Here is a 16,942-nt window from a genome sequence, read left to right as displayed (position 1 = left end):
ATGTTTCCCAAACTGACAATGATACCACACTCGACCGCCTCCCGCATTCATCTCAGCTCCTCCGCCGTTGACTGGGGGAGTCCTGCCCCGCCTCACTCACCCAGGCTTTGTCCCCTTACTAAGCGGATCATCCGGTTGGCCAGGCGCGGCCGCTGCCGCCTAACACCCTTCGGGAGTCACTCGGGAGGAGACTCTAGGAGCGGGCTTGCCCACCCCGTTCCCCCGCACACGCGCCGGCTTCTGGGCCGCCAGGGGGAGCCCTGGTGTCTCCGCAGCTCCCCACTGCATCCCCTCCCCCTCCAGCTCTCCGACTGCGATTGGTCAACTGCCTCGAGTTTTGAGCTCCGATTGGCTGCCGTCCACGTCAGTCACGGGTGCCGGGGCGGGCCTAGGTGACGCACGGCGGCTGGGCTCGGGGCGGTGTCCCGCGCCTGCGGCTGCGGGCAGAGGTTCGCGGGGACTGACGCGAGGCAGTCAGACGGCGGCGGTCCTGGGAGGCGTCAGCGCGAGTCTGAGCCGCTCCCCGCCGGCCGCAGCCACCAGCACCGCCCTGTCGTCGCGCCTCGGCCTCCCACGGCCCTCGATGCGGTACCGGGCCGCTGCGTGATGGGGCTGCGAAGCGCCACCCTGCGGCTCGCGGTGGCCGCTGCTCGTGCTGAGGAGCGTCGGTGCCCGCCCCCCCGCGCCCCCGCGCGCCGCGGCGCCTGCTGACCCGGCCCGCCAGCCTGTGGGTCCGCAGCGCGGCTGAGGTAAGGCGGCTGGCGGGGCGGGCGGCGGTTGCCGCTGCGGCCTCCGGGCTGGGGAGCGGCCCCCTCTCGGGGGGGATGGGCGGCCGGGCCGGGGTCCAGGCCGGGGTCCGGGCGGGTCCGAGCAGAGGAAGCGCTGGGCGGGGCGGGAGCGGCGAGCACTGAGAGTGCTGCCCCACCGGGGCACCGGTGCGGGTGGGGAGCCTCGTCCTCGGGAGCGGGGGACCCTCCCTGGGCCAGCAGCGAGCCCCGGGCTTGGGTCCAGCGGCCTGCTGGGTCCCCCGCAGTGCCCCTCGCTAGCCCTCCGTTTCCCTCGAGTGTGCGGGGCTCCGGGTGGGCCCAGCGGTCAGCAGGCCCGCCGCTGTCTGTCGGTTTTCCCGGGGCTCTCTGCGCACATTGCAGCTCTGTGGAGACGGCGCTGCTCCGTTTTGAAGCCCCCCTTTCTTATTTACCCGATCCTCTCGCCCCCATTGTGGTTGGCATCGGGCTTTGGCTGGGAATGTGGCTGTGCCCTTTTGCCAGGTGAAGGCAGGAAAGGGCGTCAGGTGGCGGGGTTGGGAATCCAGTGGCGCATGGACTAGAGAGAGGAGAGCGACGGGAAGGGAGGGGGCTTGTTGGAGGCTGGCCAGCTGGGAAGCTGGCTGGTGTGGTCGCGGAGCTCGGCAGCCCAGGATTACTCCGGCAGCCATATTGGGAGGATGATCTGACAAATCCTTTAGGAGCCAAGTCCGGTTGCTGGAAGGCACCGACTGTCAGCCCTGGCAGCTTTCAGGGTGGCTGGCCACACCAGAAGCCAGATTGTGGGGGTGGGGAGGCTGCTCGGGCAAGCTCGTCATTGTTCGGGCCACACGGAGTATCCCCCCGGCCCTCAAACCAGAATGGAACTCCAAAATCACTTTTTCTCCTTGGCGAATCGCTAACCGAGCCTCCAAGGTAAAGTGTTTTCCAGATTCCATTCTTGTTGGGGTGAAATACTGTGTTTTCGTATTCATGGCACATGCCCGGTGCCCTGGACACAGAGGCCTGATGATGCCTTTCGTGCACTTAGGCAGATCTGGGAACAGCTAAGGCCAGTGGACCAGTATGGAGGCCTGAGTGTATTGCACTGGGTGGATAGATTTTCGGAGTAGCTCAGCATGCAGGGATGAAGTACCGTGGAATATTCTGACAGTGGGAGAGGCTTTGCAGCCGCATGACTGAGGTTGCGGGCTGTCATCTTTGTGGAATCTGAGCGAGCTGAAATTAGATTGTCAACAGACCCCTTGCTCACATATCTCTTACTGTTCTAGGCAGCTGTTCTGCTATACCGAACATGTTGCTTTGTGTCCTAGATGGGTCTGTGTGCGTCGGATGGGAGCATGGTGACTGGATTCGAATCGCTCTCACGAAGTGATATAATGGTGGATATTTCATTTAGAGGCTGGCATTTTGTCAGCTTAGCTTAGTCATAATAAAACTGAGCTTGTGTTCTCTAAGTGAGGTGATGCTTTCTAATTAACTTGGGATGGCTGTTGGATTAGGAGGCAGGTGGAGTTAATGTACTGTTTAAGGGTGGAATATGAGAATTGCACACATGTTGGCATTGTAAAGCAAATCTGGGATATGATTGATAACTGAAGTCAGCGGGAGCCTGTAAATCGGGCTTTTCCTACATCCTGCATGTGAGCAGGACCTGCAGAGTGACACGCCTGCCTTCTTTGTGTCCTTTGCCTTCGTTCAAACTCCATTTCTTCTTGAAGATATCCCTATAACTTCTGAAGTTGAAAAATTAAAATTTTTTTCAGATGGGTTCTTTAAGAAAAGTCATAACACTTTATTTTTTATTTTTATCATTCAGCTTTCCTTTTAAAACTTGGTTGAATAAAAAATGGCTACAACAGAAACTAGTGGGGTTTTTTTGTTTGTTTTACATTAATATGAGAGAAATACAGAATGTCTGTTTTTAAACACCATGCCTCAATTAAGAGGAGATATTTCCGAGTTTAAACATTTTTAAGTTGCTTTATTAATAAAAAAAGACTTTAAGAATTGTGGTTAAATAGAATTTCAGCATTTGGTAAAATCAGGCCTGAGTGTGAATCAGCTTTAGAGGCAAGATTTTATGAGTCTGTGCAGGTCTGCTCTGATGAATGTTTTCCAAAGTTTATCCAATTAAGTACAGCTTCTCTCCCCCCCCCCTGCAACTAGATTGAAAGCAGCGACTGGGCTTGGAGCTGAGCTTGTGCCCTCCACAACTAAGACTTAGGGACAACAACTTGACTTGGAGCTGATGGGTCCTGGAAAAACACAATGTTCTCCTTCCCCAATTCCCCAACACTGTTCCCTTCCCCAATTTCCCCAATAAAATCTTAAAAAAAAAATTTACAGCTTCTAAGGCTCAGAATAGACTGTTTCTCTTTTTCAGGAGCTGATATGAATGCAGTTTTCCTTTTTTCTCTCTTTCGCCTTTCCCACTTTGAATTTGTGCAGAGAATAAACTCCCAAAGAAGAGTGCCAACAGAGTCTCCACAGCCAAAGCTTTCTAGCCCACTTCCCTGCTATGGTCTTGTCCTGGATACAGAAGTATAAAGGACAACAATGGGCCCCTGCCTTCTTCGGAAACCCCTCCCCAGACCCCTAATCACAGCAGGCCTTTTCCTGGAGTCAGCATATCCTTTAGCATATCCCTTTGGTCTTGTAAACTGATATATAATTTTGCAAGGCTCTGAAGTGAAAGGTGTAGCATATCTGCTTCACATAGTTCTCTTTGAAAGATGGCCTTGTTGGAACAGATACTGGTGAATTTCTGGAGTCTATAAAAGTGTCTGAATAAATATACATACTCTTAGAACTTTTTTTGGTGCAGCTCATTGTAGAAGATAAATGAAAACAGATGTGACTGGTAGGAAAAACCTGCAAAAGGTGCCTTGGACTTCTCACTGAGTTGGACTTTTTGGTTAAAGACTCAGTGATTCATTTATGCTCACTTTTATGACATTCATTACCAGTTAATTGAGAGTGCATGTAGAGATTTAGTTCTTTACCCTTAAAGAACCTACAGTTTACAATTTGTGAAGATACAGTAAAATAAGGTTAACTCCAACTCTTTTCTCTTTCAGTACAATTTAGTGTACTTCCCATGCCATGGTAGTTTCATGATTTGCAGTCAGAGTCTTTCCCTGCTTTCGTATTGCCATATAATACTTATTGTCTGTGCTGGCTGAACTTACTTTGTAACTGCTCTTCACTTTAAAATTCCTTGACTGCAGCTCAAGCAAACATTGGGGTCATGCTGTTCCAGTGACTCAGTATTGTGGCCACATCTCACATGTCATCACCCTCAGATTTATCCAAAGATCTCAGATTCGCCTTCAGACCTTAAACTCTGATAATTTACAGCGCTCGCTGTTGTAGTCTCTTTTTGTATGATCTCCCACCTCAGCTCCTGGACCATGAGCCTCTTCCACATTTTACTTCTTTGTCTTCCCTTTCTACACTGCAACTCTTGGGATGCATCGCTTCAGCTATTCTCATACTAGCGTTTGCAGGTTTGAATTATTTTTTATTATGCTACAAGGCCCTCTATGCAAATACCAGCCTTGCATTATTCCTGCCATCCATACCCTCCATTTCTACTCGGGTGGAGAAACCTCACCAGAGGTCGTGCCACAGTGATGTGTAGTCTTAGGTCTCCCCGGATTCCGTCTTGAGTGTCTGTCCAAGCAGTTCTGCTCAGTTCACTCCCCCATTCTCCACAGTGGCTTTTCTAAAATCTTGACCACTTAAGCAAGCCTCCCCTCTGCCCCATGCTTGGTGTAAAACCCCACCTGCTGTCTCACAGGAAAAAAGGGCATAAACTCCCTCAGCTTTCCCTTTCTCTCCTTACGGACTTCTCTGCCTCCTTTCTTACCCTCTTTCCTCCAGTGTTAGAGAAAAGGTTACCCTCCCTGACTTTAGCGAATCCCTTGGCCTGTGTCCTGGATGTCACTGCCTTCTAATATTTAGGGACTTGCTATATTGGTTACTCCTGTTTTCCCCTTTCGCGGGCTGTTCCCACAGTTCTTTGAATACAGCCTGCACATTCCCATCTTAGGGCCTTTGCTCTGACTCTTTCTTCTGCTTGGAACACTCTTGCCCTGAAATCTGCTTGGCTAACTCCTTCACTTCCTTCAAGTCCTTGCTTAACCGTCACCACCTCAAGAAACCCAACCTGACCCCATTTATGCACCTACACAGCACTCCTCCCCCTGCACTCTGGATCTCCCCGACTTTGCTGTACCTTCCCTCCCTCATAATGCTTATCATCACCAAACATACTAATTTATTATTTTAATGTCCTCCATGGCAAAGGTGTTCACTGATTTATCCCAGACTCTCAGAACTGCCTGTCATGTTGTAGGTACCTAATAAATAGCTGTTGAATAAAATCTAGAAACATGGAAGACTTTCTGATTATAAAAAGGGATGTGGGAGAGAAAAATCCCCCCCTCATTCCTGGTCGCTTCTAGCTAGCTGTCTCCTCCTCCCTCTCACAGTCAGGTTCTGGAAGCAGCTGGGATACTTGCATTTCCACTTCCTCGCGTCCTCATGACTCTTCAATCCAACACAGACCAGCTACAGTGACCTCCACTACAGTGCTCTTGCTTGCATTTCCAGCCCTTTATTGCTGAAACCAGGGGCACCCTTCACATCTTTGCAGTATTGAAAGTATTGCTTCACTTCCCTCCTTCATTGAACTTTTGTCTGCTTCTGTTTTGGTGGAGCTAGTTTCAGCCTTGTGGGCCTCCTGCTTTTCTGGCATTCACACTGCTATCAAATTCATCCAACATAAATTTTTGTATACCTTTATTTGTATTAAAAGGCTTAATGTTTTTTTGTTGTTTGTTTTTTAAGGAACTAGAACTTTGAGTTCATACCATATTTCCAACGTTAGCAGAATAGGCTATTAACAGGAAAGTTTTATTTAAAATTTATACCACTTACTGCTATAAAAACTATTTGAGCAGCTTACCACAAATACCATGTAGATACAGTGATGCTGTTAAATGTAGATAAGAAAGAAAAATATGTAACAGGAGCAAAAAGTAAATATACAAATTGCAACAATTTGTATAAGGTGGTTATTGTAATTTAGTTTTGAAAATTTTAAAAGTCAGGGTAAAAAGGGAAAGATAAATTGTACAATTTTCACTCTGGTAAAAGAAAGCCTAATGGTTTGTCAAGAGAAACTTTTTCTGGTAATAAATTCTAAAGAAATTTTAAGAGAAAAGTGTTATAGTCACCTTGATACAAGCATGTACATATTAAGTGTTTCCAACAGGTCTTTAAGTAAAAGAAAGAAATGTTCTTCAAAGACCTTTTTTTAAAAAGTAACCCGCCTGCTTTCCAAACCGAGAGTACATTATAGTGTAATAACTAAAGTCTTTTTGTGAAGGATATGACTAACGTGGTTCAGGTATGTAACTTTATATGAAGATAAATCTGAGTATCCCAGTGGAAAATTCATAATTTAATCCTGGTAAAAGCATGGAATACTTTTATTCTATGTTGTCATCTAATTGAAAACATGCCTATTATACTTTGAGTACTGGTTTATCACATGGCAAGATTGACACATTGCTGACACATGGAAAAGTCTGACCTGCATTTTTGCCCAGATAGGTCAGCTACCTCCCAGAGAGGTATTTGCAAAGGTGTAGTCAGGGGCAGATTTCAGAAAGAACTTTGACTCATACCTAATTTGAACTATCCTTTGATTGATACTTGCTATTTCTATGCCATAGCTTGAGCTGAGTTCATTTGGGCCTGGAGTAGGTGTTGCCATCCACTTTGACTCGGGTCCTGAAGTGGAAGCACTTCCGTGGAATGTTGGGATTTGAGTGGCAGAGTTCCAGCTGATCTGCCGAAATACAATTATAGGGTATAGCTTCAGATATTGGAATGAATTGACTTACTAGAGCTTAGTATTAACTCTCCAAACTTAGAGAGAAAAGAAAAAAATGAAAAAAAATCACTCTCATGTAGAATAGTTTATTTTAAGCCGTAGGCCGTTGTTTCTTGATGCACATCTTGGTTTATTAGAATAAAACCATGTCACCAGTGAAGAGGAGGATCCTTGATTTCTTAATTGTAGTGGCAGAAGGACATGTGTCTAATAAATCCAAAAATCATATCAGGTTATTTTAGATAGTGATTAAAGAAAACAGCTGGCGAGCCTGACTGAGTTTGTTTAGCCCCATTTGAAATTGAAAATCTGATCTGTCCGGAGACTTCCTGCGCCATCTGATTCTTGGTATTGAGTTAGAATGCAGAGAGAAGCGTTTCTAATGTGTGATCACAGCATGGCTCATGGCTGATTTTTATCCATAGAGTCAAAAACCAAGAATAGACAGGTAATTCATACACACATAAATAAATTCTTACATTTTGGGGCCCTTTTATCAGTAAGTATGGCCATGGTCAGTGACACAATGTTGGTTCCTAAGACCAGCTTGGTCTTCATGGAAAGTATTAGACTGAGAGATATAAAACTTATAATAACGAAATTTTTATAACATCTCAAAATGGACTCATTTATGTTATAGACTTACTTTTGGGTATCCATTCTTTAAGTTTTACAATTCACTTTTTAAAAATGTAATTAAGTGGAAAAGATTATCTTTTAAGACTGCTTGTTGATATTGTAAATTTGCTACTGTCTGGGAAATTGTGTGACTTTTGAACTGAAAAAGCTGTATTCCTTGGTTAAGTTTTATTTTCAATTGTGACAAACGTACTGAATAAAGTGTCAATGTATGAGAGTTAAGTGAACTACTGAGAGCATCATAGGGCAGAATGAAATAAGTAGAAAAATGAGGTATCAACACAATATTTTTAGGCAACAAAGAGAAAGAAGGTAATGACTTTTGGCTCAGAAAGAGGGACATTAAGGAAATGTATAGGTTAATGTTTCCTCCTTCAGGGTGATATTTGACCTTGCCCTCAAAAGATATGAATTTATATAATAATAGGTTGAGAAGGGAGACTGGGCTTCCAGGAATTGCATGTTTGGTGTGGTGAGGGGTGCTTGGTAGAGAAGAAGGCTTCAAGTTGGGCAGTGAACAGAGACTGGGAAAAGAGGTTGGATTGCGGAGGCCCTGGACTTTTTTTGTTGTTGTTAAAGATTTTTATTGGGGAATTGGGGGATGGGAACAGCGCTGGGGAATAGGGGGAAGGGGAACAGACAAGTTGCTGCTGTTTTGTTCTTCAGTCTAGTTGTGGAGGACCTTGCTTCACTGGCCCAAGTTGGCACCATCATTGCGCTCTTCACGGGCGAGGCAGATCAGTCGCCGACTTCTGGACGGCCGCTCACTGCGGCTGCTGGCTACACACAGTAGCCCATGGCAACCCACTGCAGCAGGGGCTGCAGCCTACGCCGTGGCCAGTGACTCACTGCAGCCCAGCTCCAGGTTGAGCTGTTGTTCAGCATCTTAGCTGTAGAGGGCAGTGTCACTGGCCCTCATATGTGGGATCCGAACCGGGGCTCTCTGGAGTCCCAAGCCAGTTCTTAACCATCGCGCCACTCGGCCGGCCCCGGCCCTGGACTTTTTAGATTATGTTCTGCGGCCGTGGAACCAATGAAAAGTCTTTAAGGACATGAGCTGACCTCTGTTTTAGAAATATAATCCTGGTTGTTTTCTATAGAAAACGAAGGGGTATTACAAAAACAAACCATCCAAAAGCGTAGTATTATTTTGTTGTTATTCACTTTGCTGAAAGGTCAATTTGAGAATTCATCTTCCCCTTAGGCTCCTAATCTAGGGTACCTCTCAAGACAGTGAGAATTGCACAAGATCGAAGTTGGCAATTGGACAGACATTTAGAAAAAAAACCCACATGATTTCGATCTAAAGTTTTTATTTTTATTAACTGTTTATCCCTTTGTTAGTGAATGCTTCTGGAATGTTTGCTCCATTCCGCTTTCTTAATGCTTCTAATTGTCAGAAGGAAGGAAAACTGGTCAGAGGAGCAGTAGAACTGAGGCGTGTAAGTGATTTGGAGTATGTGTGGTTGCCTTTCCCACCTGGCTGTCTTCCTTTGGCTCTTTGAAGCTTGGAAAATGTATTTTTATGCAAATTATAAGAAGTATTATTTTCCTATAACTTCTTAAAAATATTCTGTTGTTGTTTCTCACTGGAATTTAAGCTTGATTTCAGGTTTATATAAATGGTAATTTTTAAAAAAGGATCGGAGTTGCGAAGCTGTAATGCTTTGATGGACATCTCTTATACTATTTATAATAGTAGGGAAGTAACAAAGGAACACTTTTTATAGTCCACTTAACTGTGGTTTCCTATTACTGTGTAAAATTTTAGCTCACTTGTGGATGGAGATGGTTGTAATTTTACCACCGGACAGTTAAATCAGAAAAAAATATATTTAGGTTCAGGTTATTTTGGGAAAATAATTTTAAAATGTATATATCACTCCTAAAAAAGAATGACTGTTGGCTTTTTTTTTTTTTAATTGGGGAATTGGGGGGATGGGAACAGTGCTGGAGAATTGGGGTAAGGGGAACAGACAAGTTGCTGTCCTTTTGTTCTTCAGTCTAGTTGTGGAGGACGCTGCTTCACTGGCCCAATTTGGCACCATCATTGCGCTCTTCCCGGGCGAGGCAGATCAGTCACCCGCTTCTGGACGGCCGCTCACGGCAGCTGCTGGCCGCTCACGCTGGCTGCTGGCTACATACGGTAGCCCATGGTAACCCACTGCCACAGGGACTGCAGCCTATGCCGTTGCTGGCTACTCAAGGCAACCCAGCTCCAGGTTGAGCTGTTGTTCAGCGTCTTAGCTGTAGAGGGCAATGTCACTGGCCCTCACATGTGGGATCCGAACTGGGGCCCTCTGGCGCCCCAAGCGAGTTCTTAACCATCGCGCCACTCGGCCGGCCCCCTTTCCGGACTGTTGGCTTTTTTAATTAGGAAGGTATTTGAAATTAATTTAATCCTTTTTTCCTGTCTCTCTTTTGGAACAACTTGGTTGTTTGGTTTTATTGTTGTTGTTAGTTTCAGATGTACAAACCAATGTATTGATTAGACATTTACCCACCTCACAAAGTGATAACCCCATCAAGTCTACTACTCATCTAACACCATGCATAGCTATTACAATACCATTGACTATATTCCATTCCCTGTGCTGTACTTTTTATCCTGTGACTATGTATTTTTTAAATTATAGTTGACACTCCAATATTATTTTACATTAATTTCAGGTGTACAGCATAGTGATAAGGCATTTATATAATTTATGGAGTGATCCCCCAATAAGTCTAAGTACTCATCTGACACCATACATAGTTTTTACGGTATTACTGATTATATTTCCCATACTGTATTTCACATCCCGGTGACTATTTTGTGACCATGAATTTGTATTTCCTAATCCCTTCACCTTTCTCACCCATCCCCCCAACCCCCTCCCATCTAGCAACCATCAGTTTGTTTTCTGTATCTAGGAGTTGACTTCTGTTTCTTTTGTTCATTTTGGAACAACTTATTTTTTTGTAAATACCATTCAAACATCACTTTTGACACATTAACTAGGAATGCAACCAAAATATTTTAACTACTATATTCAAGACCCTGTGATAGAGGGGATTAGAAACATGACTAAGATTCTGTTCTTGTCCTCGGGAATTTAAAATCTACGGTAGAGATAAATAAAGTAACTTATTCTGTCCTAGGTAAGGTCCATGAGTTGAGAAATATTAGATGAAGAAGCGTTTGCATTTGGTTTGGGAAGTGGAGAGAATCTACAAAGGCTTTAGAGATATGTAGCATATGAGAAAATCCCGAATTTCTCTGGGTTTCGTGAAGAAGAGTAGGACACAGTGGGTGGAGGGAACATGTAAACAAAGGCAAAGGGACAGAAAAACATGAGATGTTTTCAGGAAGCCCTCTGGTGGGTGGTGGTGAAGGAATATGGATGGAAAGGCAGTGTTTTGTGGGCTAGTAAAAATAGGTGGCTTATGTAGCAGAACACATCGAATGCCAGTGTGGGGAATTCAGTCATTGCTTGGTAGACAGTAGAGAAACTTTGAGGATTTCTAAGTGGACAGTGACTTAGACCTTCAGGAAGGTGAGTCTGGCAATTTTGAGTAGTATGGATGGAGTCAATGATAATGACTGTATTGTATGGTACGGTTGGGTAGGAGGAAGAAAGAAAGTGATTAAGAAGGTTAACAGTCTTGGGTGTGAAGTATTGAAGTCCTAAAAGAGGTGATGGTGGTAGAGATAGAAAAAGATTTTATAGATAGAAACCATCTAATTTGACAGTAGATTAGATGGATAGAGGAAGCAAGCTTTTGGGCCTGTGTGGGAACAGGAGAATGATGAGAACATTAGAAAGAAATAGAAAAGAGGTGGAAGAGCTGGTGTTTGGGGGAGGTGGAGAGCTATTTTGGCTTTGGTTGTGTTGGGTTGAATGAAATGCTGGCAGGATAGCTAGGTAGGAGTCAAACAGTCTATTGAAAAGTGTATGTGTGGGGGGACATTAGATGTTACAGATGTTAGTGTTTCGGTTCCTAGTTGCAGATGTGTAGTACTTTATGTGTAAAACCTAGCAGAGAGGTTTCAGTCTTAGTTGTCTGTAAGTCAGCCAGTAGCTTTCAACATTTTGGTAGGCCATGGATAGAACACTAAAGAAAATTTTGTTGTTTAAATTTACATATTTATAATATTCAATAATTGTTGACATTTTGGCAAACTTGTTTCTTCTGTCTTCCCCTAAAAAATTCCTTAATATCATCTGACACCCATTCTATGTTCAGACCTCTCGAATTATCTAAAAAATATCTTTTTACAGATTTTCTTAATTAAAAGATCATTGCATTTGGTTGATTACTAACACGTCTCTTTTATTACCCCCCACCCCCAATTGTGCTTTTTGAAGAAACTAGGTGACTTGACCTATTGATTTTTTCATATGCTGGGTTTGGCTGATTTCATCTTTCAGATTTCATTTAAATTGTTTAAATGACAATGTGTCTTGGAAACTGATAGTTAGATCTGAAGCTTGATTCTAGTCAGGATTTGTTTAAGGGAGTGAGATAAAAATACTTACTGGGTGGTGCTGTGCTTTTTCTATTGTAGCACATCAGGAGGCATAGACCACCTAGGTGCCCATTTTAGAAATGTTCAATTTGGTTCCAATGTTGTCAGCCTAATCCATACACTGTAATGTTCCCACATCAACCAACCTTTCATCCAAGGCGTTTTTAGCTGCTAGTGATGATTGCTGCAGAGAGCTTTTATATCAGTAGGGTTGGAAAACGGTGACATTCTAATCCTGTCATTTCCTCTGCATTCATTAGCTACAGTTTTTCTGTAAAAAGAAATTGCCCACATTGACTATTTGGCTATCCTGGAATATAGTTTTTACAGAATATACAGACTGGATATGTGCTCAATTTTTTGGTTTTATTTGCCAGTCTTGAGAATAATGAGGTTTTTAAAAGTATCATTATGAACTCATGAATATATATATTTGATGTTTTTCAATCTATATGCAGTATGTATGTATGTATTCTTACAATTACACCATCTTTGGCCAGTGGGAGCCCCTTTAAATTGGTACCTGTGTCCTTTTGCCACGACCGCATTCATCTTTGATAGATGTCGTGCTTGTGGTCACACTAATGTGTTCCAGGATCATCCTGAAATTTCTTGTCTAGCCATTTTTTTTTCAAGAAGCCCAAGTTCAAAGAGATTTTTGAGAGAATAGGATTTTTACTTTGGGAAGCTATTAAAGAACAGTACAAAATAGAATGCAGTCATGTAAAATGATAGCAGTGTTCTCACAATGTGTTTGGGGCTGTAAGTGCTATAGGAAATACCAGTGATTCCTGGAATGTTTGGATAGTCATTTTGGAAGAGGTAAGACTGGAGCTGGGTTCGCAAATAGAGGAGAAAATGGAAATTGATACGCCTGTTGTAGGGGAGAAATTGTTAGGAGGTGAGAAAGAACTTGTTGGTGGGATAGTAAAGGAGCTTGACTAGAACACTTGAGTATCTTGACCTTGGTCTTGATCTTGTACGCACTGGGGAATAAGAGAAGGTTCTTGAGTTTCAAGTGAAATTGAAAGTCATGCTTTGGAAAGACTAACATTGCTGCAGGGTCGAGCAGTTGCGCAAAGCAGGGTTCTCAGCTGGAGATTTGCAACATAATCTTTGGGAAACAAACCAAAAAACCCATACCTGTGGCCTATCTCAAAATTATTGAATCCAGGTTGGGGGAGTTTAGGTTCATTTGCTTTTCTTCTATTTCCTTCTTTTTTTTTAAATTTTATTTGTTGGGATAACATTAATTAGTAACATTATATAAATTTGAAATGTTCAGCTTCATAATACATCTGTATACTTCATTGTGTGCTCAGCGTCCAAAGTCTAGTCTCCTTCCATCACCATATACTTTTCAAAAGATTCCCATATGATTCCGTTGTGTGCAACCCTGTTTAAGGGCTGTTTAATTAAAACTTAAAGCTCAAAGGTCAGTTCCGCTCTTCCAAGTTTACTAGGTATGAGTTAGTAAGGACATGGATTAGGACTTTGGCAATGGGAATGAGGAGTGAAGGGATAGAAAATGCAAATTTGTTTTAAAAGTTTTCATATGGTATTTCATTAATGTTAACACTAATAAAAGGATTCAAAGAGAAGGAAACAAAGATAACGCCAAGGTTTATGGGATGGGGCCAGATATAAATAGGTTGATGGGCAGAGATTGCTAGTTTGGGGGAGAAGGTAATGGGACATGTTGAGTGTTGAGATGATGGCTGTGTATCAAGGTGAACTTGGGGCAGTTGAAATGTGTTCTCTCTTGCTTTTTCTGAATGCATCATTCATTCTCTCTTGGCAAAGTACTGTACTCAATTAGTGACTATAGGTCATGCTATATTAATTGGGAGGGTTAATAGGTCCAAGCTTTCATTTGATACATGTGATCATAATAAATGTTTGATATATTTTTTAAAAATCTGTTTAATGTAAAATAAAATGGAAAAGAGACTGGAAAAACATTGCAGAAAGTATAAAAATATTAATTATTCATAAAATAATCATTTGAAACCATAAACAAAAGGTCAGTAAACCAGGCACAGGACTTTGAACAGATAATTCTCTCAACTGGGAAATACAATTCATCATTCATTCCTTCAGCAAACATTCAAGAATTTCAAATAGTGATAATACTGTTAAGAAAATAAGGTAGAGTAATGAGGTAGGAGTGGCTTTCAGTTTTTATTTTGTATTTATTTGTTTGGTTTTCTTTTTTTAGTTCTGTTGGGGTTTCCTGATAATTGCACTCAAAAGTATTTTTCTCTTAGTTTTTTCTTTTGTTTGATTCTTGAAGATGTTTATATAATGGATAGAATGCAGACTGAGATATGTTGTTTCTTGTGGACATTACTTATGTGGGTTCTTTTCAAAGAATAGTGTTTGTTTTGTTCTTTTGGGAGGGAAACTATTCCTCTGAAAAATGTTCACATTTTTTTCCTGGGGCTTCGTTCAGTAGTGAAATGTGATACGTTTCTGCCATGGGTCAGTGGCACATCCGAGGATAGAACCTGTCTCTTAGAACCTTCTCTGCTTATTGAACAGGATGACCATAAGGGTCAGATGCATATGCAAGGGTTCCTGTAGGTTAGAGGAGGAAGTTAAAGGAGCTAGCTAGAGCTTATCTTTGTCCTTTGCTGTTTAATTATACACCATATAACTGAATGTTTCAAGCTATCATTGAAGTATAGAAAGTACAATGCTTTGCTTTAAAGAAGCAAGTCATTTTGCAGATGGGAATTTACTTGTGTAAGGAACTCTAACAAATAAACGTTTTGTGTTTTTTATATATAACTGAAGATTGATTCAGAAAAACAGCAAGATAGATGTTTATATATAAAAAACATATACTATGTATCCATAGAGGTATCATATCATACCTCTATGATAAATAGGTAATGGAGCAGGAAAACAAATTTCAGCGTTTAGTTTTCTATTTAATAATTTACTGTTGAGAGTATAAGATTTACAGGGAAGAAAGGGGAAGAGGGTTTTAGAAGTGGAAACAGGAATAGTAGTGAGATAAAAGTAGCTCTTATGCTCAAGTTAGCTCATGCTTTTATTAATTGACTTCGTTCTGTGGAATTTTTTTTTTAAAGGAAACTTGACCATAACTTCAAAAGAAGATTTGATTCTTTATTTCTGGACTGCGTATATATAACAAGACCATCAGAATGTCGGGAGCCTCAGTAAAGGTGGCTGTCCGCGTGAGGCCCTTCAACTCGCGAGAGACCAGCAAAGAGTCCAAGTGCATCATCCAGATGCAAGGCAACTCCACCAGTGAGTTCATGTTGTTTTCTGTCAGTTAATTCTCACTTTCCCATCCTTCCTGCTTTTCCTTCTTGCTGGGATCAGCATAAATGAACGTTTGGGTGTTATCACTTTGAACTTTGCTATTTTGAATGATCCATTGAATGCTTTCCTCCTGTGATATTTTCTGTAGCATATTTACATATGGACTGTTTATTTTGTTTTTTATAATTGAGAAATCCCTGGAGAACTGAACTAATTTAGCTAGTGTTTTTGAGTTGCAGTTTTAATGATAATAACAAAGGTGTAAGCAATGATTTTTACTAAACGATGATGTGAAGTATACCTGTGGAGGCTCCAAGATTATTTTCCTTTCTTGATTTTCGATAGCACTTACAATGGTTCTTTGAGTTGGACAACAGACATAACTATAATAGATAGTAAACTTATAGATTATTACTAAAGTTATTAGTCATTGCTTCCCAGCTTGTTTACATAATTGCTTAGGTGAAAAATGACTTAAGCTGATTTCTTTTGTACTTGCGCTAATAATTACTTGATATGGATATGTAGGCAAATTATTAATTAAAATAGTGTTAGGTTCTACCATCTTCAAACTTATAACTTTGTGATAACGCAGAATCATGGGTCTTTCAGATACAAGTTAAAGCTGCATAATTGGGAAACCATTCTGATCCCATCTGTTTGTGGGCCATTTGCCAGTGTTCTTGTAGAGGATTCTACTAGTGGGAAATAAAAAAATATATATTTAAGGTATGCAACGTGATGTTTTGATATATGTATATATCATGAAATGATTACCACAATCAAACTAATTAACATATCCATCACCTCTAGTTACCTGTCTGTGTGTGTGTGTGGTGAGAACACTTGAAATCTATTCTCTGAGTAAATTTTAAGTATATAGTACATTGTTATTGACTAGTCACCACGTTGCACATTAGGTCTCCAGAACTTATTCATCTAATAACTGAAAGTTTGGACCCTTTTAGCAATGTCTGTGCTTTCTCCCCACCTCCCAGACTCTGGTAACCACCATTCTATTCTGTTACTATGAGCTCAAATTTTTGTTTTGATTTTAGATTCGTTAGGTATAATTTTGAACTTTCTATTGCTTATACACTTCTCTGAACTTGGTAGATAGGACTTGGCAACAGTCTATTTTCTTTTTTTAAGAAAAAAATTTGTTTCAGGTGTACAAAGCAATGTAATAGTTACACATTTATACCCCTCACAAAGTGATAACCACCCCCCATCTACTACCCCTCTGCCATCGTATATAGCTGTTACAATACAACAATCTATTTTTTAAAAAAGGACTAAAAAATACAGGAGTCTAAACTGCTGTAACGTTATTTGTATTTTACATTTCTTTGTCAGTTGTGCCAGTGGTTCTGTGAATTATATCCTATGAGTAATTGTAAAAGAAAAAGATGCAAATTCAGTATTGAATTGTACACTTTAAATGGGTAAACTTTATGGTATGTAAATTATATCTCAGTAAGGTTTAAAAAGAAAGTCAATATTGATTATTTGCTCCTTAAAGCTTGAGGTAGACTTACAATTGAACTAGAGAACAAATGTTTATGTTCTTAAATTTGTGTTCACTCTTTTAAACTATATTATTACTTGTACTTCATTTTGAGAATTAAGTTTTACACACTATATAACTAAATCCTTGCACAGGGGCCTGCTACTCTCTGTATCATTCTAATTTTAGTATATGTGCTGCTGAAGTGAGCACACTGTTTCTCTCTGAAAAATACAATTAATTATAACTTAGTTTGGAGGTATTTTTGGCTATTGCCATTGCCTCTAAATATACTAGTATATATCACAAGTTCTTTTTTTTTTTTT

At 41.5% G+C, this 16,942-nt stretch overlaps 1 protein-coding gene across 14 annotated transcripts in view; it reads left to right on the top strand.

The window, feature by feature from the left end:
- Window positions 1-395: 395 nt before the first annotated feature.
- The window catches only part of KIF1B (kinesin family member 1B), a 135,574-nt gene continuing 119,027 nt past the window's right edge, over window positions 396-16,942 (top strand). For 9 of the 14 annotated variants that reach the window (XM_019639733.1, XM_019639739.1, XM_019639736.1 and 6 more), the window contains exons 1-2: window positions 404-749; window positions 14,914-15,094. In XM_019639733.1, coding sequence (XP_019495278.1) covers window positions 14,989-15,094 — 106 coding nt within the window. In that variant the 5' untranslated portion in view covers window positions 404-749; window positions 14,914-14,988. Of the gene's footprint in view, window positions 750-1,478; window positions 1,680-14,913; window positions 15,095-16,942 lie in introns of those variants that run through there. The other 5 variants (XM_019639744.1, XM_019639742.1, XM_019639740.1 and 2 more) reach the window with 3 other exon arrangements.

The sequence above is a fragment of the Hipposideros armiger genome, unplaced genomic scaffold, assembly GCF_001890085.2.
Source record: "Hipposideros armiger isolate ML-2016 unplaced genomic scaffold, ASM189008v1 scaffold_46, whole genome shotgun sequence".
NCBI classification, from domain to species: domain Eukaryota; kingdom Metazoa; phylum Chordata; class Mammalia; order Chiroptera; family Hipposideridae; genus Hipposideros; species Hipposideros armiger.
This window is presented reverse-complemented; position numbering and strand designations above follow the sequence as displayed.